Here is a 20,707-nt window from a genome sequence, read left to right on the forward strand (position 1 = left end):
GTCATTTTGCAATTGTACTTCTCGGTTGTTGGGTTTATTTTTAATTCTCTCCATTATTGTGTGAAAGACCCACACAGTCAGGAAACTAACCATATGGGGGGAAAGAATGTGCAGACCACTATCATATGTACAAAGTAAACTGAGAAATATATATATATTTTTTTACAATATTGCCAACCCTAAACATTCAAAATTGAGTCAGGCCCCCCAAAATAATGATATTTTGAATAATAAATACTGGCTTCTCACTATTTACCTTCTAGTTTCTAATGTGCCAGGTGTTTCCAGGTTTTTCTTCACAACCATGAGGACTAGAAACTTACTTTTATTATTCATTTATTTTAAATGAAAGCTGCAATTCTGAGTCCCTGGCTTCTAAAAAAAATGTGATTTTAAGGAAAACACCAAATAGTGTGAAACTTGTCATAAAATCACAAGAGTCAGCAATACTGTACCAGTGCATGCCCCCTTCCCCTTCCCCTTCTCAAAGCAATAACATACTTCTTAAACAGTGATGTAGGCCTCATCTACACTTAGAGAGCTTAGGTCAACCAAGTTATGATGCTCAGCGGTGTGAAAAACCCATATTCCTGAGCATCGCAGCTATGCCAGTCTAACCCCCGGTGTAGATGCAGCGAGGTTAAAAGAAGAATGCTTCCCTCGACCTAGGTACCATCGCTTAGGGTATCACTGTAGTCTGTGCCTGCACTACTGGGTTACAGTGTTATAGATATGAGGCTGTAGCTATGCCACTATAGCACCTGTAGGGTAGACGTGGCCTTTCATTGTAAGCTTTTTAGGAGAGGGACTGTCTTTGTTATTTGTGTATAGTGCCTTGTACAATGAAAGCCCAATCCGTGAATGGTCTTTGATGTGTTGTTGCAGTTCTAAATAATAATTTTAAAAAGCCAGTATCCATCCCATCTAATAAAACTAAACATTGGCCTGTCTTAGCCTGGCCTGACTTGGCAGCCAAAGGGGCTACCAGGCCAATTTTCATGCAGGATATTGTAAATGTATTTACTTATTTAGATGACATAGTATTCATGTATAGATGACATATTCCTGGCACTTTGCAAAATTTAAGATAGCAGCTGTTCTCAGACCTACGTACAAAGCAAAATCCTCCCTCCTTGCCTTTTCTAAAATCTGACTTGACTCAGGGTATGTCTACACTGCGAAGTTGTCGACAAAACTTTTGTCTTAAAAAGCCCCCCACGAAAGACAAAAGTTTCGTTGATGCAAGTGGCAGTGTGAACGCTGCTCCTGCCGTGCTCCTGCTGACAAAGCTAACGCTGCTCCCGGGGCTGGGGCTGGAAGTATTTTGTCGGCAAAAGCGACGCTAAAAGCTGCATGGTGTAGACAAGTCCCCTGGGCATGTCTACCTACGTGGTAGGGATATTCAGGAAAGTTAAGGCAAATCAGCTAAAGGTGTGAAGTCAGTGCATACAAGTAGTGTGTTAAACTCTATGTGAATGCTCTCATTCAGGAGTAAAGGGGCTTTAAATTGCCTCAGGAGGATTAAGTTACAGTTAACAAAGACCACTTTACTCCGGAGTGGGATCATCCCTGTGGCAATTTAATTTAATACCTGTGGCAATTTAATTAATGCACATTGACTTCACACCTTTAGTTGATTTACCTTAACTTTCCTGAGTATTCTCATGGCATACCGCAGGAGAATTATTTGGGCAGAACCGGCCTTTGTATTTTGAGGCACCTTTTTGTTAATTCCCCACTCCACCAAACATAGTAGATCCCTATTTATCACACAATGCACAGAGCTAGTATAAACATTTGGGAAGGATAGTGAGATCCTCTTCAAGAAACATCACAAATGCAATTTTGGTTCATTTTACATAAAAATGAAAGTGCAGAGGGAAATTCTTGTCTCTATAAGTCTCTTATTCCAGATGTAGAGCTCTCCTTCCTTTCGGTTATTGCTATTTATTACTTGCTATTTTAACCATCCAGAAATATACTTGGCCCCACACAAAACCCAATTCTGGTCACTGTCCTGAGAGCATAAAACTTAAATTGCACATGACTCAATGAGTAATGGTCATAAATAGATGCATGAGGTGAGGAGAAGGTAAGATAAAGATGAAAATATCACATGGTATTCAAGGCCCTGATCTTGTATTTGGATCTGCTAGCACAGATCTGGTTTTTGACCAGAATGCCCAGTCAAAAAGGGACCCTGGCGGTTCTGGTCAGCACCACCGACGGGGCTGTTAAAAGTCTGGTCAGCAGTGCTGAAAAGCTAAGGCAGGCTAGTCCCTACCTGTCCTGGCACCACGCTACGCCCCATAAGTGGCCAGTAGGTCCGGCTCCTAGGTGAGGGGGGCCACGGGGCTCTGCGCACTGCCCCCGCCCCATGCACTGGCTCTGCACTCTTATTGGCTGGGAACAGAAGTCAGTGGGAGCCGGGGGCAGGGGGGCCCGGGTGAGAGCAGTGCGCAAAGCCTCCTACCGCACCCCGCCACCTAGGAGCGGGACCTGCTGACTGCTTCCGGGGTGCAGCGTGGACCCAGGACAGGCTTAGCTCCACTGCACTGCTGACCAGGAGCTGACCGAGGTAAGCCCATGCCCGAACCCCAACTCCCTCCTGAGCCTTGAGCCCCCCACAAACCCGGAGCCCACTCCTGCACCCCAAACCTCTCATGCCCGGTCCCATCCCAGAGCCAACACCCCTAGCCCAGAGCGCATACCCCCTCCTGCACCCCAACTCTCTGCCCCTACCCAGAGCACCCTCCTGCACCCTGAACCCCTCATTTCTGTCCCCACCCTTCAGCCCTCATCCCCAGTTAGAGCCCTCACCCCCTCCCATACCCCAATCCCCTGCCCCAGCCCAGTGAAAGTGAGTTTGGGGGGGGCGGGGGGGGAGAGAGCGAGCCACCGAGGGAGGGGGAATGTAGTGAGCAGGAGCAGGGCCTTGGGGAAGTGGTGGGGCCTCGGGGAAGGGGCGGGGCTAGGGTGTTTAGTTTTGTGCAATTAGAAAGTTGGCAACCCTCCTCTGCAATAGTGAGTCCTGATGCAAGATCAGGAACTGAACCAAATACACAACTTTGTAGCTGCCGTTGTTGAAGTCACCTGATACTGACATCTATCATGTGATGGATATTAAATTTATGTAAACCTGACTCATATCCAGTCAATCCAGAAAATAAAGACCATTATGTTCCCAACATTCCTGTATATCACACAGGCATTACATCACTGTGCAATCATTTAAAAATGTATAGAATACCTTGATCCATGCAAGAGAGAGGCACATTTTCTTTACAAAAATTAGCGGCCACGTGAGACCATGACCATTGTTACAGGCCTTAGCATTAAAGCTAGTCTGTGAATTTGAACAGGTAGCACATGGTGGAATAATTAGTAACTGATAAAAGTAGGTATTTCCCAGCCTCGTGAAAACTGTAGTTCTCAAATAAAAGTGTTATCAAGAAGTAAAAGAACTGAAGTGCATGTATTTTAAATGTATGCCTTTTATTTTTTCTTTTACTTGGTAAACAAATCAGAGACCAGATGTGTTTGCAATAAATATGGAGGCAATCCTAGCACATCACAAATCCATCCAACACAAGGACTGTGGTGTCAGACATGCAGTAAAGGCAACCTGGAGTGCTGGTTAATGGTGGGTTCAATAGAACCCCCATTTAAATTCAGGTCCTGGCCCACTATCAATGGGTTGCAAACTTATGTACAGTTGCCATACTATAACCTGTCTTTATAGAAAAATACCTCCAGTTAAACAAAAGAAGTAACAAAGCTGTGAACTCCCTGCTTTACAAGAATCTAAATTCAGCCCTTGTAGTGCTTGAGGAGTGAGGGTAGACATTTCCCCAGACTTTCTTCAGCAGAGCTGGATGAGGGCCAACCTCCCTGAGTGGAAGAGAAGTCGTCTTGCAGCTCAGTAGGAGAGGTATCAGTCACGTTGCACACATGCCCTTCACTGGATGCCTTATAATTGAAGTAACCAGAAGATATCGGGTCTGCTACACGGTTTCCTGGATCCCAGTTCCTGATTCCCACATGGCTCTCACCACTTCCCTGGGAGACCAGTCTGCCTACTGCTTTTCTCTGTGGGTCTTTCCCTCTCCTTCCTGACTACACTTGCTCTACACCCCCCACCCTTGTGCATCCCCTACTTACGCTCCTTGTTATCCTTCAGTATTAATCCTGAGGCCTTAGATGGGGGGATGAGTGTGTTGTTGAGGACTTGAGAGGGTGGCAGAAAAAGACAGAAGTAAGACATGGTATTGCCAAGGGGAGTCCTGATGATTGATGCTGGGGGAAGGAGTAGGGCATAGGAAGGGGGACATGTAAACTGAGTCATGGAGGTGAAGGGAAGAGAGCCCAAATTGAAACTCTGCTTGGGAAACCTATTCATGAATGGTTATATTCTTGTGCCCTCTCCAAGCTGTCCACGTCAATGAAATTGCTATCCAGTGATTTTAAACAGATTTGAACTTCATATTGGCCATATAAGTGCAAATTTAATCTTCACTCAGTTTTTCTTACTCATCTCCTTTCTTTTTTTCTTTTAGAGGGGAAAACGAAATGCAGACCCCCTCTTTATTAATGCATTGTCAAGGTTACAGATTTAAACACGAAGATAAAAAGCTAATTTTTTTCAGAGCTCACTGTTCCACATGGCACATACTTAATTTAGGTCTGTATTTAACAGTCTTGTCATCAAAAGTATTATGTGCCAGGTGGCCAAATTAATATTATTAATTAACTTTTTAGTTCTTGCATTGTATGTCTTTTTAAATCTGTAACTGTAGCATAATTGCACTGACAGTTTTTTGTAGTTTCATTTCTGTATTAAGATGTGGCTGATGCCTACATTGGTTAATGGGAGCAGATCTACCTAATAATTCTCTCTCAGCGAAGAGATCACCTTTTCTTGGCTACCTTTCCAGCGTTAGAGTATTCTTCCCCTTCAGTCCCCTGTTTGTAGGGGGATTAAGAGCAATATGTACAGCTGAGTTCAATTTATCTGAGTGTGTGTCCTTGAAGTTGGTAGGTGCACTGGGAGTTCCTCAGAGAGGTGTGTCAGTGATTCCTCTCTTCATAGCGTCCCTCGGATGGCGCAATGCCTGCGCTTGCGGATAGTGGCCGTGCTCAGAGAGAGTTTTCTGAAAGTGAAGGCGTCTTTGCAGGCAGGAAGAGCCTGCCTTTTCTGTTTGCTCCACTCCGGCTTGAGTTTTTATTTATATCCTTTTTTTTTTTATTCTTGCTCTTTCTACGAAGTCAGATTGAAATCCACAGCGGTGACTGTGTGAAGGAAGGCTGCTGGTTCTGGCTGCCAGGAATTTGCAGCTTTTAGAACCACCTGAAGTTTGCAGAAAAAGCAACCGCAGTACAAACTGCTGGGGCTACATTACGCCCGCCCTGGGAGGGGGGAGGACGAGCCCGAGAGCAGTAATCTGGGCTATCTGCGTGTGATTTCTCTATTAATCCTCACCATTTCTTCTTGTTTATAGACACTTTCTCCTTTCAAAATGCAAGCGGAATTGGAGTGAAAAAGTGTGCTTTGAGGGGTCTGGTTATTGTTCTCTCGCAAAGAGAAGCAATGCTCACACACACACACAGCTTTCATCTGAGTGTGTGTCTCAAATTTATATGCTTCTTTCTCAGGAGAAACAGGATCTAGAGTGGGGAGAGAGTGGGTCTGAGAGAGAGGGAGAGCAGGAAATAAATTAGTTGCTCTCTCTTCACTTGAAGGGTGTGTACAGTTTCCTGGTTTCACAGTGAGGCAAACGGAGTTTGTCCACAGCACAGAGGGAGAGGTTGAATTATGATTGCAGGCACACAAACTTATATTTCAGTGCATAGGTTGAATGTGTAAGTGTCTTTAAAAAAAACAAAACAAAACAAAACACGTTGTCCGTCTCAGGAGGACCAAGCTCTAGAGAAGGGCATGGGCAGGGGGAGTAGAAGGTATCTCTCTTCTTTTATATGGGGTTTCGCATTACCCTGGAGTATTTTGTTCTATTTCTTGGTCTGGTATGGAGGCATTGCTGAAATTGGGCAGTCTAAAGAAAGAGATTGAATGATAATTAGGTTACTTTCAAAGAATAGATTTATTTCTGTGCTTGTGTGTGTCTGTTGTGATCTGTCTCCAAAACAATAGGAGACAGGGTGTATTTACTTCTACGTGAAGGGTTCTGTAGTTTGACTGTGACTAGAGAGGCAGTACTGAGTTTGTGCAGAGAAAGAGACTGGATTATAATAGTAGTTAAACACAATTCTATTCTTTCCGTGCACAAATTTCATGTATGTGTTTATTCCCAAATTAAGTGATCCCTTCTCAAGAGGAAGTGATCAGGGAGGGTCATAGGGTTGAGGAAGGACAGAAAGGAAATAAGGAACACTCTCCCCTTTGGAAAAAGGTAAAAGCTGGATCTACCTGGATCCTGACTATTTTTGGCAGAGTCTTCTGTATCATCAAAATAGAGAGCAAGTCTTCCTAATCCGACTGCCCCCAAAAAATTCCAGACCCCAACACATACCAGAACTAGGGGTGCTGTAAAAACCCAGATTTGGCAACTGGATCCAGACAACTTTTGGCCCCAAAATCCCAAATTCTGGTGCCTGAATAGAGAACAAGTCTAGTTACTCCTACTGCACCAAAAAAAGTCTGGATCCTGGCACATAAGACATAAATGTCACAAAAACCCAGTTCTGGCACATGGGTCCTCCAAATCCATACAGGTTTTGGTCTTCACTCCAAAATTCCATGGCATTAATAGAGAACAGGTATAATTACTGCTACTGCACCAAAATATTCTAGTTTGTAATGCATCCTCATGCAAGAAAGCCTAAAACATCCTGCACTTGACTCGGTATGGGTCTCAACAGTTTTGGGTCCCAAATTTAGACTGTATCATCTAAATAGAAAACAAATGTTGCTCCTATTTTACTTGAAAAATCTGGATCTGTATGTTTGCTGGCCTAATAGCACTGGAAAAATACTGACCTGGTTCTTTCTAGGCCTTGCCAGTTTTTAACCCTAATCTTCCAAATTCAACTGTCTAAGGAATTGGGGGGAGTAATAACTTCTAGAATGCAGCAGACCCTGTAATGCAGCAGCACTGCAAAAACCTTTACCCAGCTAGACCTTTTTATTTATAAATCCCAAACTCAAATGTTCTACAGACTAAATAAGGAAGAGCAGCTTCTCAAGTTCTGCTGCAAAACTCCAGATTGTGATGCTTTCCTGCTCAACTGTACTGCAAAGACACGTACTCGGCACCGGAACCTGCTGGATCCTGCCATGTTTTTAGCCCCTAGTTCCCAAATTGAACTGTCAAAATATACAGCTCATGTTGCTGCTTCTACTTGATCCAAATATTCCATGCTCTGACATCTCAGTGAAAAAGCAATGTGAAAACCCACATGGGCCTCTCTTTTGGCGACAAACATCTACGATCTGTTAAATAAAGACCAAGGGTTAAATCCCTATTGAAGTATATAGCAAAATCCCATTGACTTCATTAAGGCCAGGATTTTACCCCAAGTATAGCTGCTCCTACTTCACTGTGTCAAAATCTGGTCCCTGATCCATCCTTACATAGAAGCACTTGAAAAATCCAGTTAAGGACTGTAAATGTAAATGAATGGCGATTCTCTCTGTCTGTCTAGAAATTCTAATTCTGGGGACATAGATGAAAAATGGGGGTATACCTTTTTGGTTCTGGGTCCATGTTTGGATTTTTTTTTTTTAAAGTGCATGTCTGTCGGGATGGCTCAGGGACTAGATTTTTTTTTTTTTTTTAAGTAGACTAAGAGAAGCTATGCTTGGTCACTATGTATAGACTAGAATTTAGAGCTTTGTGGTCAAAAAAAAGTTGGATTCTGCAAGGACACACGTGCCTTTTGTGCATGTATTGCTCTTGCACTGAGATGTTAGGGCTGGGTTTTGCTGGCCAACTAGGAGCCGTCACAGGGCATGGGTTGTCTGTTTTTATGATACAATTTGGGGCCAATGCAAAACACTGTTTCAGCGGGTTCCAGATGCTGGATATTATGTATTATATGGTATTGAATAGGGGATACACTGGATTATGCGGTAGAATTGGGACAGCTGCATGTCTCTATTTAGCTGGTAGGATTTGGGGGATTTAAATTTTTAAAAAAAGAAAGAATGAGAAAGTTTTTCTTTTGTTGTTGTTCTTCCTATCTGGATCCAGGTGCTGGATATCTATTTTTGTGGTGCTGCTGTGCCAGTTCACAACAATCTGAATTTTGGGGGGCATTAAGAAGCTGCTAAATTTTTTTCTTTATTTAGATAACAGATTTGGGGAGAATAGGGTTAAAAATTGGCAGGATGTAGAAGAAACCAGATACATGTTTTTCAGTGCTATGGGAGGGGGTGCACTGGGAGCCAGATTCTTTCCAGTGTAATAGGAGGGATGGCTACCCTTGTTATCTGCTTAGACTAGAATTTGGTGTTTAGGGCCAAAAATTGCCAACATCCAGGAGCAGGAGCTGGATTTTTGTGGCAGTCATGTACTGGGGTGTATCGGAATCCAGATTTTTTTAGTACAGTAAGTTATACTTGTTCTCTGTGAATGCCAAGGAATTTTGGTGTGGGGGAGGGGTTGAAAGCCAAAAATTAAATTGACAGGGTAGGATCCATGAATGAGATCTGGGTTTTTGCCGGTCTGATGTACCAAAATCCAGAACATATTTGGTACCACAGAACATATTTGGTGCCACAGGGCTAGACTTCTCTATGAAGAAAATCAGAATTTGGCATCTTGGGGCCAAAATTTGGCAGGCTCCAGATACTGGCTCAGGGTTTTTGTAGAAATCATGCTCTCCGGGATTCATCAGGATCTAGATTATTTATTTATGTTATTTATTAGTATTAATTTAAGTAGGAGACTAAGACTAGAATTCTATTTCTGTGACACAATTTGGCGCTTTTTGGGGTAAAAAATTAGCAGGCTGCAGGACAAATCCAATACGATCCAGGTACATCCAGTTTTTACGTCTTTCCCTCTCTCTTCGCTTGTGTGAGGTTTGTAGTTTGACTGTTTCCTGGTCTCACAGAAAGAGGCAGTGCTGAGCACAGAAAGACAAAAATAGACCTTTACAGAGAAATATAGGGATTGTGTGTGTGGAGGGGAGGGAGAGAGGAGAGCAGCGTTAGGCTGGTTTCCAGGAGGAGCTCTTCTCGCTTTCGTTGTGTGTTAGACATTTTTGTACAGATTTTTTTTTCAGCTTAAAAGCGTTTGCTCTCTCCCGTTGCTCCTTGTACCTCTTTGGGGGAGAAAAAACAAACGGTGTTTGATCAGAAAGCGACTAGAGACCATTTTATTTGAGCGACCGGGGGAAGAAAGAGAAGAGAAACCGTCGCAGGGATATAAATACCTATCATCTCTTACATATTTCCTGTAAATAAATCTCTATAGAAAGAGCACAATTTGACATCCATCCTAAGCGGCAGCAATGGGGTGTTTGGGCAACAGCAAAACAGAAGATCAGCGTATCGATGAGAAAGCGCAGCGAGAAGCCAACAAAAAAATAGAGAAGCAGTTACAGAAAGAGAGACTGGCTTATAAAGCCACACATCGTTTGCTCCTGCTGGGTAAGGAAGGCGGGGGAGATGAAGGTGCAGTTGCCTGCGCTCCCCATGGTAGGGGTATAACGGAAAAGCTATGTGATTAGTGTGTGTGTGTGTGTGTGTGTGTGTAAGATACAAAAAATGCAGGCAATTTTAATGAGCAATATGTGAAAAGTGCACAGATTGAGCTCTGTGTGGGAGCCACATGGATACATGTATATAAATGCTGTTGGAGGTGGGAGATGCTGTTAACATGTCACCAAAAAAAAAAAACAAAACGTGTGTACATGGCAGTGTTCTGTCTTTTTCTTCCAGGAGCTGGTGAGTCAGGAAAAAGCACTATTGTGAAACAAATGAGGATCCTGCATGTCAATGGATTTAATTCAGAGTAAGAATAATTGATATTTTGTGTCTTCTATTTGTAAATATACATTTGAAACATATTAACACACAACACACTGGATAATTTATCTATTTCCTCCACCCTGTGTGTGTGTTGGAGGTTTGACACTGGCTTGCAAACAAAGAAAAATGCAAGGAATTACTACTATTATATATTTGTATTTTCTGCTCCTGCCCCTCTACTGTATTTTACACTGTTGCTACTGCAGCGCTTGACAGGCCCCTGTGTAGCAACAACATGGCGACTACTTTTTGCATAGCAGCAAATAACTAATATTGTATCTGTGTGCAATATAGAGATATATATCAATTCATACACAGGATGACGGGGCTGCTGCGGTTTTTCTGGTGGTGGTTAGCATAAAACTGAAACCAATTTGCGTGAATGTAATCATCATGTATTCTTGGGTTACATGATTTCTCTCTGAAAAACTGATTGCCAGTATTTAATATTAATTGTGTGCTAATTTTAGATATATAAGGTTTTTATCTATACAATATATGTTCTAAATTGTAGGGGAATAGATTTAGCATGCTATAGAAATGAAGGAATGACTTCCAATCCCACCAGGAAAGCTTTGCAGATGTGGTTATGACTATCTAATGTGACAGAATAGGCAGAGATGTATTTTCACTGTTTTTTATAGAATGTGCAAAAGTGATGGATGGAAACTGTTCTTACTGTTCTTTTCAGTCAGCTTGTCATAAAGGTTAAATAGCAAATAAGCAGTCAGTAAAATATTCTGAATGCAATTTAAATGAATTGGTTTGAGAGAGAAATTAAATTGTTAATTCTGTTTTAATTCAGAGAAAAGAAACAGAAAATACTGGATATTCGGAAAAATGTTAAAGATGCGATTGTGGTAAGAACACATTTTATACTATGCTTAAATGCTTCTGTACACTGGAAGCCAAAAGTATTATGCTCTCTAGGACTGTGTAGAGAAATCCCATTTTGCTGATCAGACTGGATTATCTTCTATTGATCCTGTATTTTAGATTTAGCCAGATTAAAGTGTCTGTTTTTGTTTTATCCAATTCTAGACTATAGTTTCAGCAATGGGCACTTTAATACCCCCAGTTCCACTGGCCAATCCAGAAAACCAATTTCGAATGGACTACATCAAGAGTATAGCTCCACTTTCTGACTTTGACTATACACAGGTAAGAGTAAAAAAAAAAAAAAGCTGTTTTTCCTAATTTTGAAAGAGAACACAAAACTCTGGCTTTGATTTATGAAATGACTTCTTTACCATTTGGAAAGTGTTTGCTAAAACAAGTTTGTTGCAGCATTATCACCCAGTTACCTGTTTTAACATTGTATGGTGTTGCGCCTATTTTTAATGTTGTTAAGTTGTGCTTTAGTAATTTTTGTTTGTTTGTTTGTTTTAAGGAGGAAAACGAAATGCAAAGAAATTTAAGATTATTTGAAATTTCAGTGTCTCAATTTAGCATTGTTGTGAAAGCTAGTTTTTTGGGCATAATTTGGTACAACAGGACATCAGTCTGAGGAATTACCATATATACTTAAGAAACAGAAGCACAGAGAAACTAATAATGTATGTGTAGCTTTTTTCATTCTTATTAATTTTCATACTAAGAACTTGAAATATCTGATGGCCAACTAAGGTGTCTTCATCACCTATTTATTTATTTATTTACTTATGTATTTATTTTATTCAAATTTTGTATTATGTTGCTGGAATAAACAGTGAACAATGAGAACAGGAGATATAATTCTTTATTTTAGTTGTGCATGAATGCTGCCATCTTAGGGCTGGGTAGAAATGTAAAAAACCTATTGATGGTCTTGTTGTAGTCACTCATCGGTAGTGTAATTCAAAGTATGTTATTTAGGTTAATTTGCAGATGGATACTGCTATTTACATTGGATTATCTTGTTCTTTAGATGTTAATTATTGCTTATAGAAACATGGATGGTGTGTTTTGTTGTGTGTGAAAGAAATTGCCTAGAAGTTTTGAGTATTAGTGGAGTTTTATTGTCTGTAATCGTACATTGTTTAATTCTAAAATGTGGATATCAATAGCAGTTTGTTTTGGATACAATGAAGACTGAATAATGTTTTCTGTCATTGGTTAAAAGCTTATGAGTTGTTTGTTTTATCAATATTGCCAAAGCAGTCATTTACTGTAGGGTGTCTTCAGGCTGTTAAAGCCAGTCTAACTTGCAGGTGGAAGTGGGAGGAGGGGAATAGTACTTGTTCCTTTAATATATTACTAACACACTCTGGTGTGTAGTTTTGTTGCTTCTGGTAAATCTAGTGCTTTGAAGGTTCAATATTAAATTAAATAAATAAATAATCAGACATCTTGTAGAGTTACAATTTAACATAGAACTCAGATGCTGAGAAAGCTGCAACTGCAGGGTACACCCACATACTGTATGATTGTTCACTTGGTGGATATGAGTTACTGAAAATGACAAAGTCCTTTTTGAAATGGAATTTGAGGTTGACTTAAACAGTCTTTGATTTATGTTTGAGTTCTGAAGTTTATTTCACTAACTTTAGCATTTGATTTCTTCTTTGGTTTTTCATTTATTTTTCCTGAATATTGCCCCTTAATAATTTGTATAAAATAAATTAATATACAGCATCCTTTGCAAGTCTTTATAAGTGTATCTATTTTTCCATGTCTTAAAGTGGGCTAAAGTGTGGCATTTTTATTTTTGTTTATCTTCAGACTTGTTCTGTATTTTTCTTTGTCTCTCTCAGTCACACACAGTATATATCTACATTAATAAGGATAGCAGTGCAAATTTGAGTAATTATTTACTCTACATATTAGCAAACCTGACAGGTTCAACTGGAAATTTTGGTTGGAATAACTAATATATGTTAATTTCCATGTGGACTCTAAATCTACTTTGATTTTAAGAAAACTTAAGGAGTGCAGAACAATTTATTGTTATTTTTAGATTAAACTGTCTTTTAGAAAAAAAGGTTATTTGAAATGGTGTGATATAGCTGTTTAAAAATAAGAATGGTACTCAATTAAAAAATAAAAGAAGAAAACTAATGCTGATTTAGAGGAAAGCAAAAACATTTTTTGTTTTTCCTAGATTTAGTACTTTTAACGTATCTACATTTTAGCTAGGTAATATCTTTTTTTAATATGGTTCTGCTTCTAGGGAATCATGTGAGTAAGACTGAGCCCTGGTCTACACTATAGGATTAGGTCTATATAAGGCAGTTTATATTGACCTAACTTTGTAAATATCTAGACTAAAATGTAGCTCCCACTGATGTAACTCACCCACTGCACCGACTTAATAACTCCACCACCTTGAGAGACGTAGCACTTAGGTCGATGCAGTATCAGTGTAGTCACTGCATTGCTTACATCAACTTGCTGCCTTTCAGAAGCTGTCCCACAATGCCCCACACTGACAGTTAAATTGGTGCAAGCGTTCCTGGTGAGGAGACACACCACTGACATGAGGAGCATAGCATGAACATGCAAAAGCTACTGCAGTGGCTGTACATCGATGTAATTTAGGTCGATTTAATTTTGTAGTCTAGACTTGCTCTGAGTTTGAAAAATCCATGCTTTAGGGCTTGATTTTACTATAACATAAGTCAAAGCGAGTTTTGTCATTGACCTCAGTGAAGCAGGATAAGGTCCAAAGTTTGTAACTTGGAGTAAAATAATGTTTTCTACTGGCATAGCATTTGACCCATTTTTTAAATAAGGACAGATATTAAAATAAGTATTGTAGCAGGGAGGATATTCAATTATACATCTTCTGTTAAGTTTTAGTAATTCTATAATTAACATTAGAAATATGGAATATGGCCTTCTGAAACAGGAAAGCCAGTCTAAATATTTGATAAATCAATAAATCATTGATGTATACTATCAGGTCCACTTAAAACTGCACAAAGAAAAAAAAATCACTGAACTCAGTGTTTGGTCAGGTGTTACATTTGCAGTGTAATATGTTATCTTCTCAAATGTGATAAAGTAACTCTTTTTTTTATTATGGAAATGCTAGTCAAGTTTTTACTAGTATGGATGTTATAATAGTTAAAGTAAAATATATATATTTTCTTTTAATTTCTGAAGATACTGGGTTAAACCTTGGCCCAACTGAAGTCAATTGGAGTTCTGCCTTTGATTTCAATCAGGCAAGGATTTCAATCAGTATATTTTAAATTTATTAGGACAATAAAAGAAGTCTCAGTAATCACTAAAAACTTACCAAACATTTTTAGATAGTTTTCAATGTCTAGTCTTTGATATAAATTTTTTTCCTGGTGTAATATGAATTTCAAATAAATTACATGTAATGTGATAAAAGGACTGTACTATCCTATTCATCTTTAAGAAGTCCCTACTGAAATATGAGGATTTCAGCCTAAAAACGGATGCCACAATAGGGCCAAACTTTTTGGAGAATAGTTTAGGTATATTTATGATACACTGGGTATACTTGGATATGCTTATTTAAAGTACATGAATTAATTGTGGTTCTAATTTTGAAAAGCTGTCTTCATAAAATAAGTGCATTGAAAACAAATTTATTTTCTCAGATTGAAATCTTGGCCCCATTGGAAGTCAATGGTAAAAATTCCATTGACTTTTATGGGGCCAGGATTTCATCTTCAGACAAAGGACTAGCATGAGGGAGGGCGAGGTGGTTGGGGTTTTTTGTTTTGTTTTTTAATCTACATGTTGTTGAGAGATTTTTATTTTATTTATCTATTTATTTATTTAAAATAACTGCAGAAGATCTAACCTCACTAGTGCTGTAAAAATTCTTTTAATTTTAAAGAGTAAATTGCTTTGTAATGTCTTTAAATTCTTCAGTGTACCTCCATAGTATTTGTGCAGAAATATATAATTTTACATGTTAAAATGTTTAATTTTACTTAGTGAAGTTGTCTTAAGGTTGGGTTTTTTTGCTAATTTATCTCCAATTTCCTATTTTAGTGTTGTCTTTCATTACTTTTGATTAGAATCATGAGGCTATACATTTACGTTACTAAATGTTCACATATTTTTACCAAAAAAATTACCTTGGGCTGACTGACACATTCAATAACACATTGCTTTATTATTGTAATTTGTAGGTATATTTTTGCATAACCTTATGAATATTAATAATATATCTTTGACCATTATATTTTTGCAGGACTTTACATAATCAAAGAAAAGGAAGAAAGTGTCAAAATATTTATGTACTTAATGTATATATTGTATGTTCAGTTTTTTTACAATTGCATTATATAAGTCTAATGCCATTATTCTTATACTGCTAAGTATAGCATCTACACAGGGATTTTACAATTGAAGTAGAAACATCTGTGGTGTATTTAGGAGAGGATTTTTATTTTATTTTTTGGCAAAGTGTTGGCTGATATTTGTTAAAGTTAACAGGAATTGACTTGTGCCATTTTAAATCCTGTATTGATGGTTTTTTTGCCCTTCGTGAAGCGGGTTGAACATATTAAGGGCATATTATGCTACTAGCTGTGGAAAAACATGATGTATTATATAAGCATGTATTTGTTAAAGACTATTGAACTTCAATGAAATATTTGAATGTAATAGGCACTTCAAACTTGCTTGCTACAAGTTGCCTTTTTCCTTTGCTTTCCTTAGATCTTTAAAGTAGTTTTAAGCTCTTTTTCTAAATATATACACTTGTTTCTATTCCACAGAATGTTTAACTCAACCTTAGGTATGCATATAACAGGTAGTGGAGAAGCTAAGTATAGTAATTAAAACTGAGTAGTCAAGTGTTTTCTGATGTTACTTTAGTTGCTAATCAGACTGAATCACTGATTAATATAGAAAACATGTTAACATGAATGCTGGTGCAATTTAGCAAATCGCTTTTGTTAGGGGTCTCAAAAGAATGTTTTCCTCACTTTTTAAAAATTTCGAATACTGTTAGAGATATGAAGCACTTTGTTAAACCTTTTTTAAACAGAAAATTGTTCTTTCTCTCTAAAGAGAAATGTGCTGAATTTAGAATGCTAGTCTAAAATATAATTTTAGAACACAGTTGTGTAATAATCTGTAATCTGCTCTCAAATGCAGTCCTTTAAAAGCAAACTATTAATGAAGATATTGACAGTAAAAAATATTTAAAATTATCTTTATTTTTAGTGTATTGCACTTTACTCGGGTATTGTAGTTTGAGGTTTTCACAGCATCATTTCAATTTTCCCCCTAAAAATCAACATTGTATGTTGATACCTTTTAAAAAAAAACAGGAAAATATTTGTGGTCAGGTTTAAAAATTCCATAGACATTCTTCAAGCATTTTATCATATCTTTTAAAACAGTGTTAGTAAACCTTATTCAGAGCTGTAATACAGTCTAGTAATTGTTGACAGACACAATATATGTAACAAGTGTTGAACTCATTTTGCTTGAGCAAAGAGTATAAAATTAGACCCTTGTGTAATAAAAGTTGTATCCCAAATAAGTACCTAAATAAAAATGTAAACCACTATATGAATAAGTCCATAAATGGTTAAAAAAATTGGTGTCACTCAGTTAGTTAACACCCCAATTGTCCACAAAATGTTTATTTTTTCCTGTAATTCATGCTTGATCTAACCCCCAAAAGAATCGTGTAATAGTACCATCTTATATTTGTGGTTTTTCATAAGGTTTGCATGTTCTTTAGGTATGAGAAATGTACCACACTATAAGTGAAAAGGTCAAAATAGATGGAAAAAATAGTGTGAATATTGGCAGACATGGCTTGGTTTGAGTTTGCTTTGTTACCTCTTTTAATGACTTTACTTTAGGGATTTACTTACTATTTTTGATGGGGGTAGAGGGCCATAAGTCTTTATAATTTCCTCTGAGCATCACATTTTAAGTACTGCAGCACTACCAAGTCAGAATTTAAAAACCTACTTGCTCTTTAAAGAATTATATCTTTTGGGTTTCTTCAAATTCTAAGATATAGACTGAAACTTTAACAATACATTGTTTTTGTTTTTTTCTTAAATGTATTATTTCTCAAATATGGAAAGGAAATGCCTTGGATTAACACTTGCAAAACTATAGGAGGAGGATACTGAAAAGGGGCACTTAGGACGTGGAAAAATAATATACATATGAATGCAATTGGTAGCCACTTTTTTTTCTTTTGCACAAAGGTGAACATTGTGAGAACTGGAGATATTGGAAAAAGTAGCACTGATGTAACAGCATGAGATTTCTTTTTGGTTCCAGTAGCACTTGTTTTGTGATACAGACTAACAATTAATTAGCAACTGACACTGAAGTTGAATTTCTGGTGCTTCCTTTCCTCTAGTACATGTATGTATACAGATTTAGTGTAGATGTCTGTTTTCCATTAACTTAATACACTGAGTCTTAGTTGCTCTAATTAGTTGATGTATAAGGAAACCGAGTGGGCATGTCGCATGTGTGAGAGCAAGTACATACTTTAATTTTCTTTGTTACTTACTGCTTATTGTAATATTGTTAGGTGGTCATCACTACTTTGGGAGAGAATCAAAAGAAATGTTATTTTGTATTATTTTTAATACAAAATTAAACAAGGATAGTTTATTTGCAAGGCCATATTAAAAATGAAAGCCTTGGATGTTACAGTTCTAGTGCACCAGAAATATCCAAATCTGATTTTATTTTTTTAAATGTTGATTGCTTGATGATGATTCCATTTTTATAGTTCAAGGCACCTGAGCATTAAAATTTAACTTGACTATAATATATAGTTCCCTTAATGAATCCCAAGCTTTCTTGTTTACAAATAAATTTCCCTTATTTAAATGCTTTTCTTTCCTTTAAGATGAAGGCGTTATTTATATTCTGTTCAAGCTTGGAAAAGTAAACCTGATCTTGGGTTGATTTAGATACTATGCAGAATGGAAATAAAGCAATAAGTTTCTTCTCCCCTCCAGTCTCATGGAAATTATTCAGAAGAGTTAATACAGCACATTCATTACAGTTAAAGTCTCCAGGCCACAACAGCTAGCAATTGTTATTTTAAAAAAATAGCATTTTTCTGCTGCAGGAGAGAAATGGCAAACTACATAGGCCCCCAATGGTTTGCCTGGGTAAAGCTCTGGCGGGGAGCCATAGACAAACACAGGCATCATCTCTCAGTGGAGTCACAATTAGTGAGAGGAGAGAGAAGAGTTGGGCAGGGAGGGGTAGAGTTTTGATGCAGGTTTTGAATTCCATGTTTGGTTTTGGCATCTTCCCCACCTCAATATTGTGAAAAGTAAATATAGCTTTGAATTATTATAGTACAGAAAAGATCAACCTTCCCCTCTTGTCTTCCATCTATTTATACTATGTTTTTATGCAGCTTTCCAGCATAAGATGAGAAATTTCCATCCCAAAAAGTATTTGAGTGTGTTATTAACAGAAACCATAGAGGGAAAAGTGTCTTTTCAGCCTTAACTTACAGGGTTGTTACCGTGATGCTAAAACAATGAATGCACTGAATTATTTAACTAAACGTCATTCTGTTTAAATTGTAGATCCTGATAGTCCAAATATTGGAGTAATATTTACAGTTTGTCCTCCTTGCCTTATACATCATCACTCTGATGCAGTTTTACAATTTTAACTATCTAGCTGAAAGGATATTTCATAGTAGTGCCTGTTATTACCATGGACTAATGTTTAATACAACTACATGCTACTGGTGTAGTCTATTGAAATTACCTGACTTTAGTTTTGTTTTTGTACCTCTGTTTACAGCCTGTTTTCTCAGAGTCAGGCAAATACCCAACAACATACCTTAGATTAAAAATAGCCAACTTGATCAGGTTATGTTTTCTTGTAAAATTTTAGTTGAGAAAACCATATGAAATAATGCAGTAGCACAGTCAGTATTTGGGAGTTAAAATATTTTTATTTGTAGAATTAAAATTCTGGGTAGGGGGCATGGTGGGGGAGATGATGAAAAATGAATTTAGGTAGAAGTGGATGGTTTTCCCAAAGAACAAAAACAGTTCCATCACCAGCTCTATCTTTACAGCTTTTTCGGTCATGTGGCTTTGCTCAGAATCTACCCTAATTTTGAGCTATATTTACATATAAATAGGCGTTATGGGCTGAATTTTGCTCATTCAGGACAGAGGGTGTATTTTTCCATTGACTTGACTGGGACTAGCAGCGGACACTATGGATAAGAATCGGACAGGGCTCTCTTTATGTGAACATGCTGCCCTCCATTGACTTGTGGCTGTACCTTAAGGAATGTAAGGACCATTCAGTAGCTGGCAGCTACCAGAATTCTTCCTTCAGCTTAGATGGTAGAAGCCTGTGTTTTTAGAGCTGTAGGAGCTGGGTTCTGTCCTCTGCAAGCAGTGGTGTATTGAGAAGAAGTGGTCACCCTGTGCGTAGTTAAGGCTAGCTTTTATCCCTTTTGTAATTTTAAGGAAGAAAGGGATGGGGAAAATCCTCATGCATTCAAAGGTAAGCGCCATTTAAATCTGTCCACATAGTAGGCTTATTATTATCAATTGCAAAGAAATGAATGTATAGTCATCTCTCCACAACAGCTTTAATTCCGATCCATGAGTTATTTTTTAGAACTTGGTGAGATTTTAACCTCTTCTTGAAATGGAGCTGAACATTGTCTTTCATACACTTACACTAAACTTTGTTCAGCTTCACCCATGGCTGATGTCCATTGTCAGCAATGGCTCATCTTTCTAATGTAGATGAGGCCTCCGTTGATGAGTGAATTATTATATTGTAAACAGAAGATAACAACACCAGTTGGGAAATAAAGAACAGGATGAACCAGCTGAGGAGCAGAGATTCTGTTTTTCATGTAAAAGTACTTAGTAATTAAAACAAAAGGAAAAACAGATAATATGCAGGGTGAAATTCTATATAGATTTCCTCCCTCCCCGCCCTCAAGTTTCCAAGCAGCACTTTACAGAAACCTAAATAGGATTAAGGAAAACGTATACAATAAATACATTATCTTTTAGTTTTATTTGTATTATAAATAGGTAAAGGAACATCCAGTTCTCTCCAATTGCTGTTTAAACTAGCCATTGTTAATTGGTTGATTTCTGTGCTTTCAGATCTGCTCATTGTTATTTACATTTTTTGGAAACGATAGTCTTCTGTAGCATTAGAGAAGGCCATTGGTAATAAACCTTATTCTTTTTAGAGAAATATGATGTTTAAAAATACCATGATGTCACAGTTTTTTCTCTTGCCATTCCTGTTGTTCTGTGTCACTTGAAAAAAATGTTTTGAACTTTTTGATCTCCCTTGGGGAAATGCTGCAAGCAGCAGAACATGTGTTATTTTTATGTCAATTTAGATCTTAAATGATTCAGAACATGTGGTTTATGGGAAAGAGTACTGTAGATTGACAAAAGGAGCAGAAATAGGGAAGGGGTTGCTGGTTGAGGAGGCCTCTGCTCACTATTAAAATATTTTTGAAATTTACTTTTCTCCTCTGTTTATCTATGTTCCCTCTGTCTGTGCTCTGCTAAATGACCTATGTGCTGTGATGAAAGCTCAAGTAAATCAGTTTCACTTCTCAAAGCTTTTTCACAGTATGGAGAATTAGAAAGCTGTAAAACACTTTTGAGGGATCTGTCTGTATAAAACAAATCCACTCCCAAAAACTGGCTCACTGCCACATTAAAATGGCAACAAGAAATGGTAAAGAAGAAGAAAGGTTAAATATATTTGTATGTTATGGTGAGTGAGGAGGAATCTTATATTGCT

The 20,707-nt window shown here is 37.9% G+C and overlaps 1 protein-coding gene across 2 annotated transcripts in view; it reads left to right on the forward strand.

Annotated features, from left to right (window-relative positions):
• The window catches only part of GNAL (G protein subunit alpha L), a 325,074-nt gene that overhangs the window by 125,778 nt on the left and 178,589 nt on the right, over window positions 1–20,707 (forward strand). Inside the window, exons 1-4 of one of the 2 annotated variants that reach the window (XM_077810455.1) lie at window positions 9,331–9,610; window positions 9,902–9,974; window positions 10,797–10,851; window positions 11,033–11,152. In XM_077810455.1, coding sequence (XP_077666581.1) covers window positions 9,472–9,610; window positions 9,902–9,974; window positions 10,797–10,851; window positions 11,033–11,152 — 387 coding nt within the window. In that variant the 5' untranslated portion in view covers window positions 9,331–9,471. Of the gene's footprint in view, window positions 1–9,330; window positions 9,611–9,901; window positions 9,975–10,796; window positions 10,852–11,032; window positions 11,153–20,707 lie in introns of those variants that run through there. The other variant, XM_077810454.1, reaches the window with a different exon arrangement.

The sequence above is a fragment of the Eretmochelys imbricata genome, chromosome 2 (assembly GCF_965152235.1).
Source record: "Eretmochelys imbricata isolate rEreImb1 chromosome 2, rEreImb1.hap1, whole genome shotgun sequence".
Taxonomy (NCBI): Eukaryota; Metazoa; Chordata; order Testudines; family Cheloniidae; genus Eretmochelys; species Eretmochelys imbricata.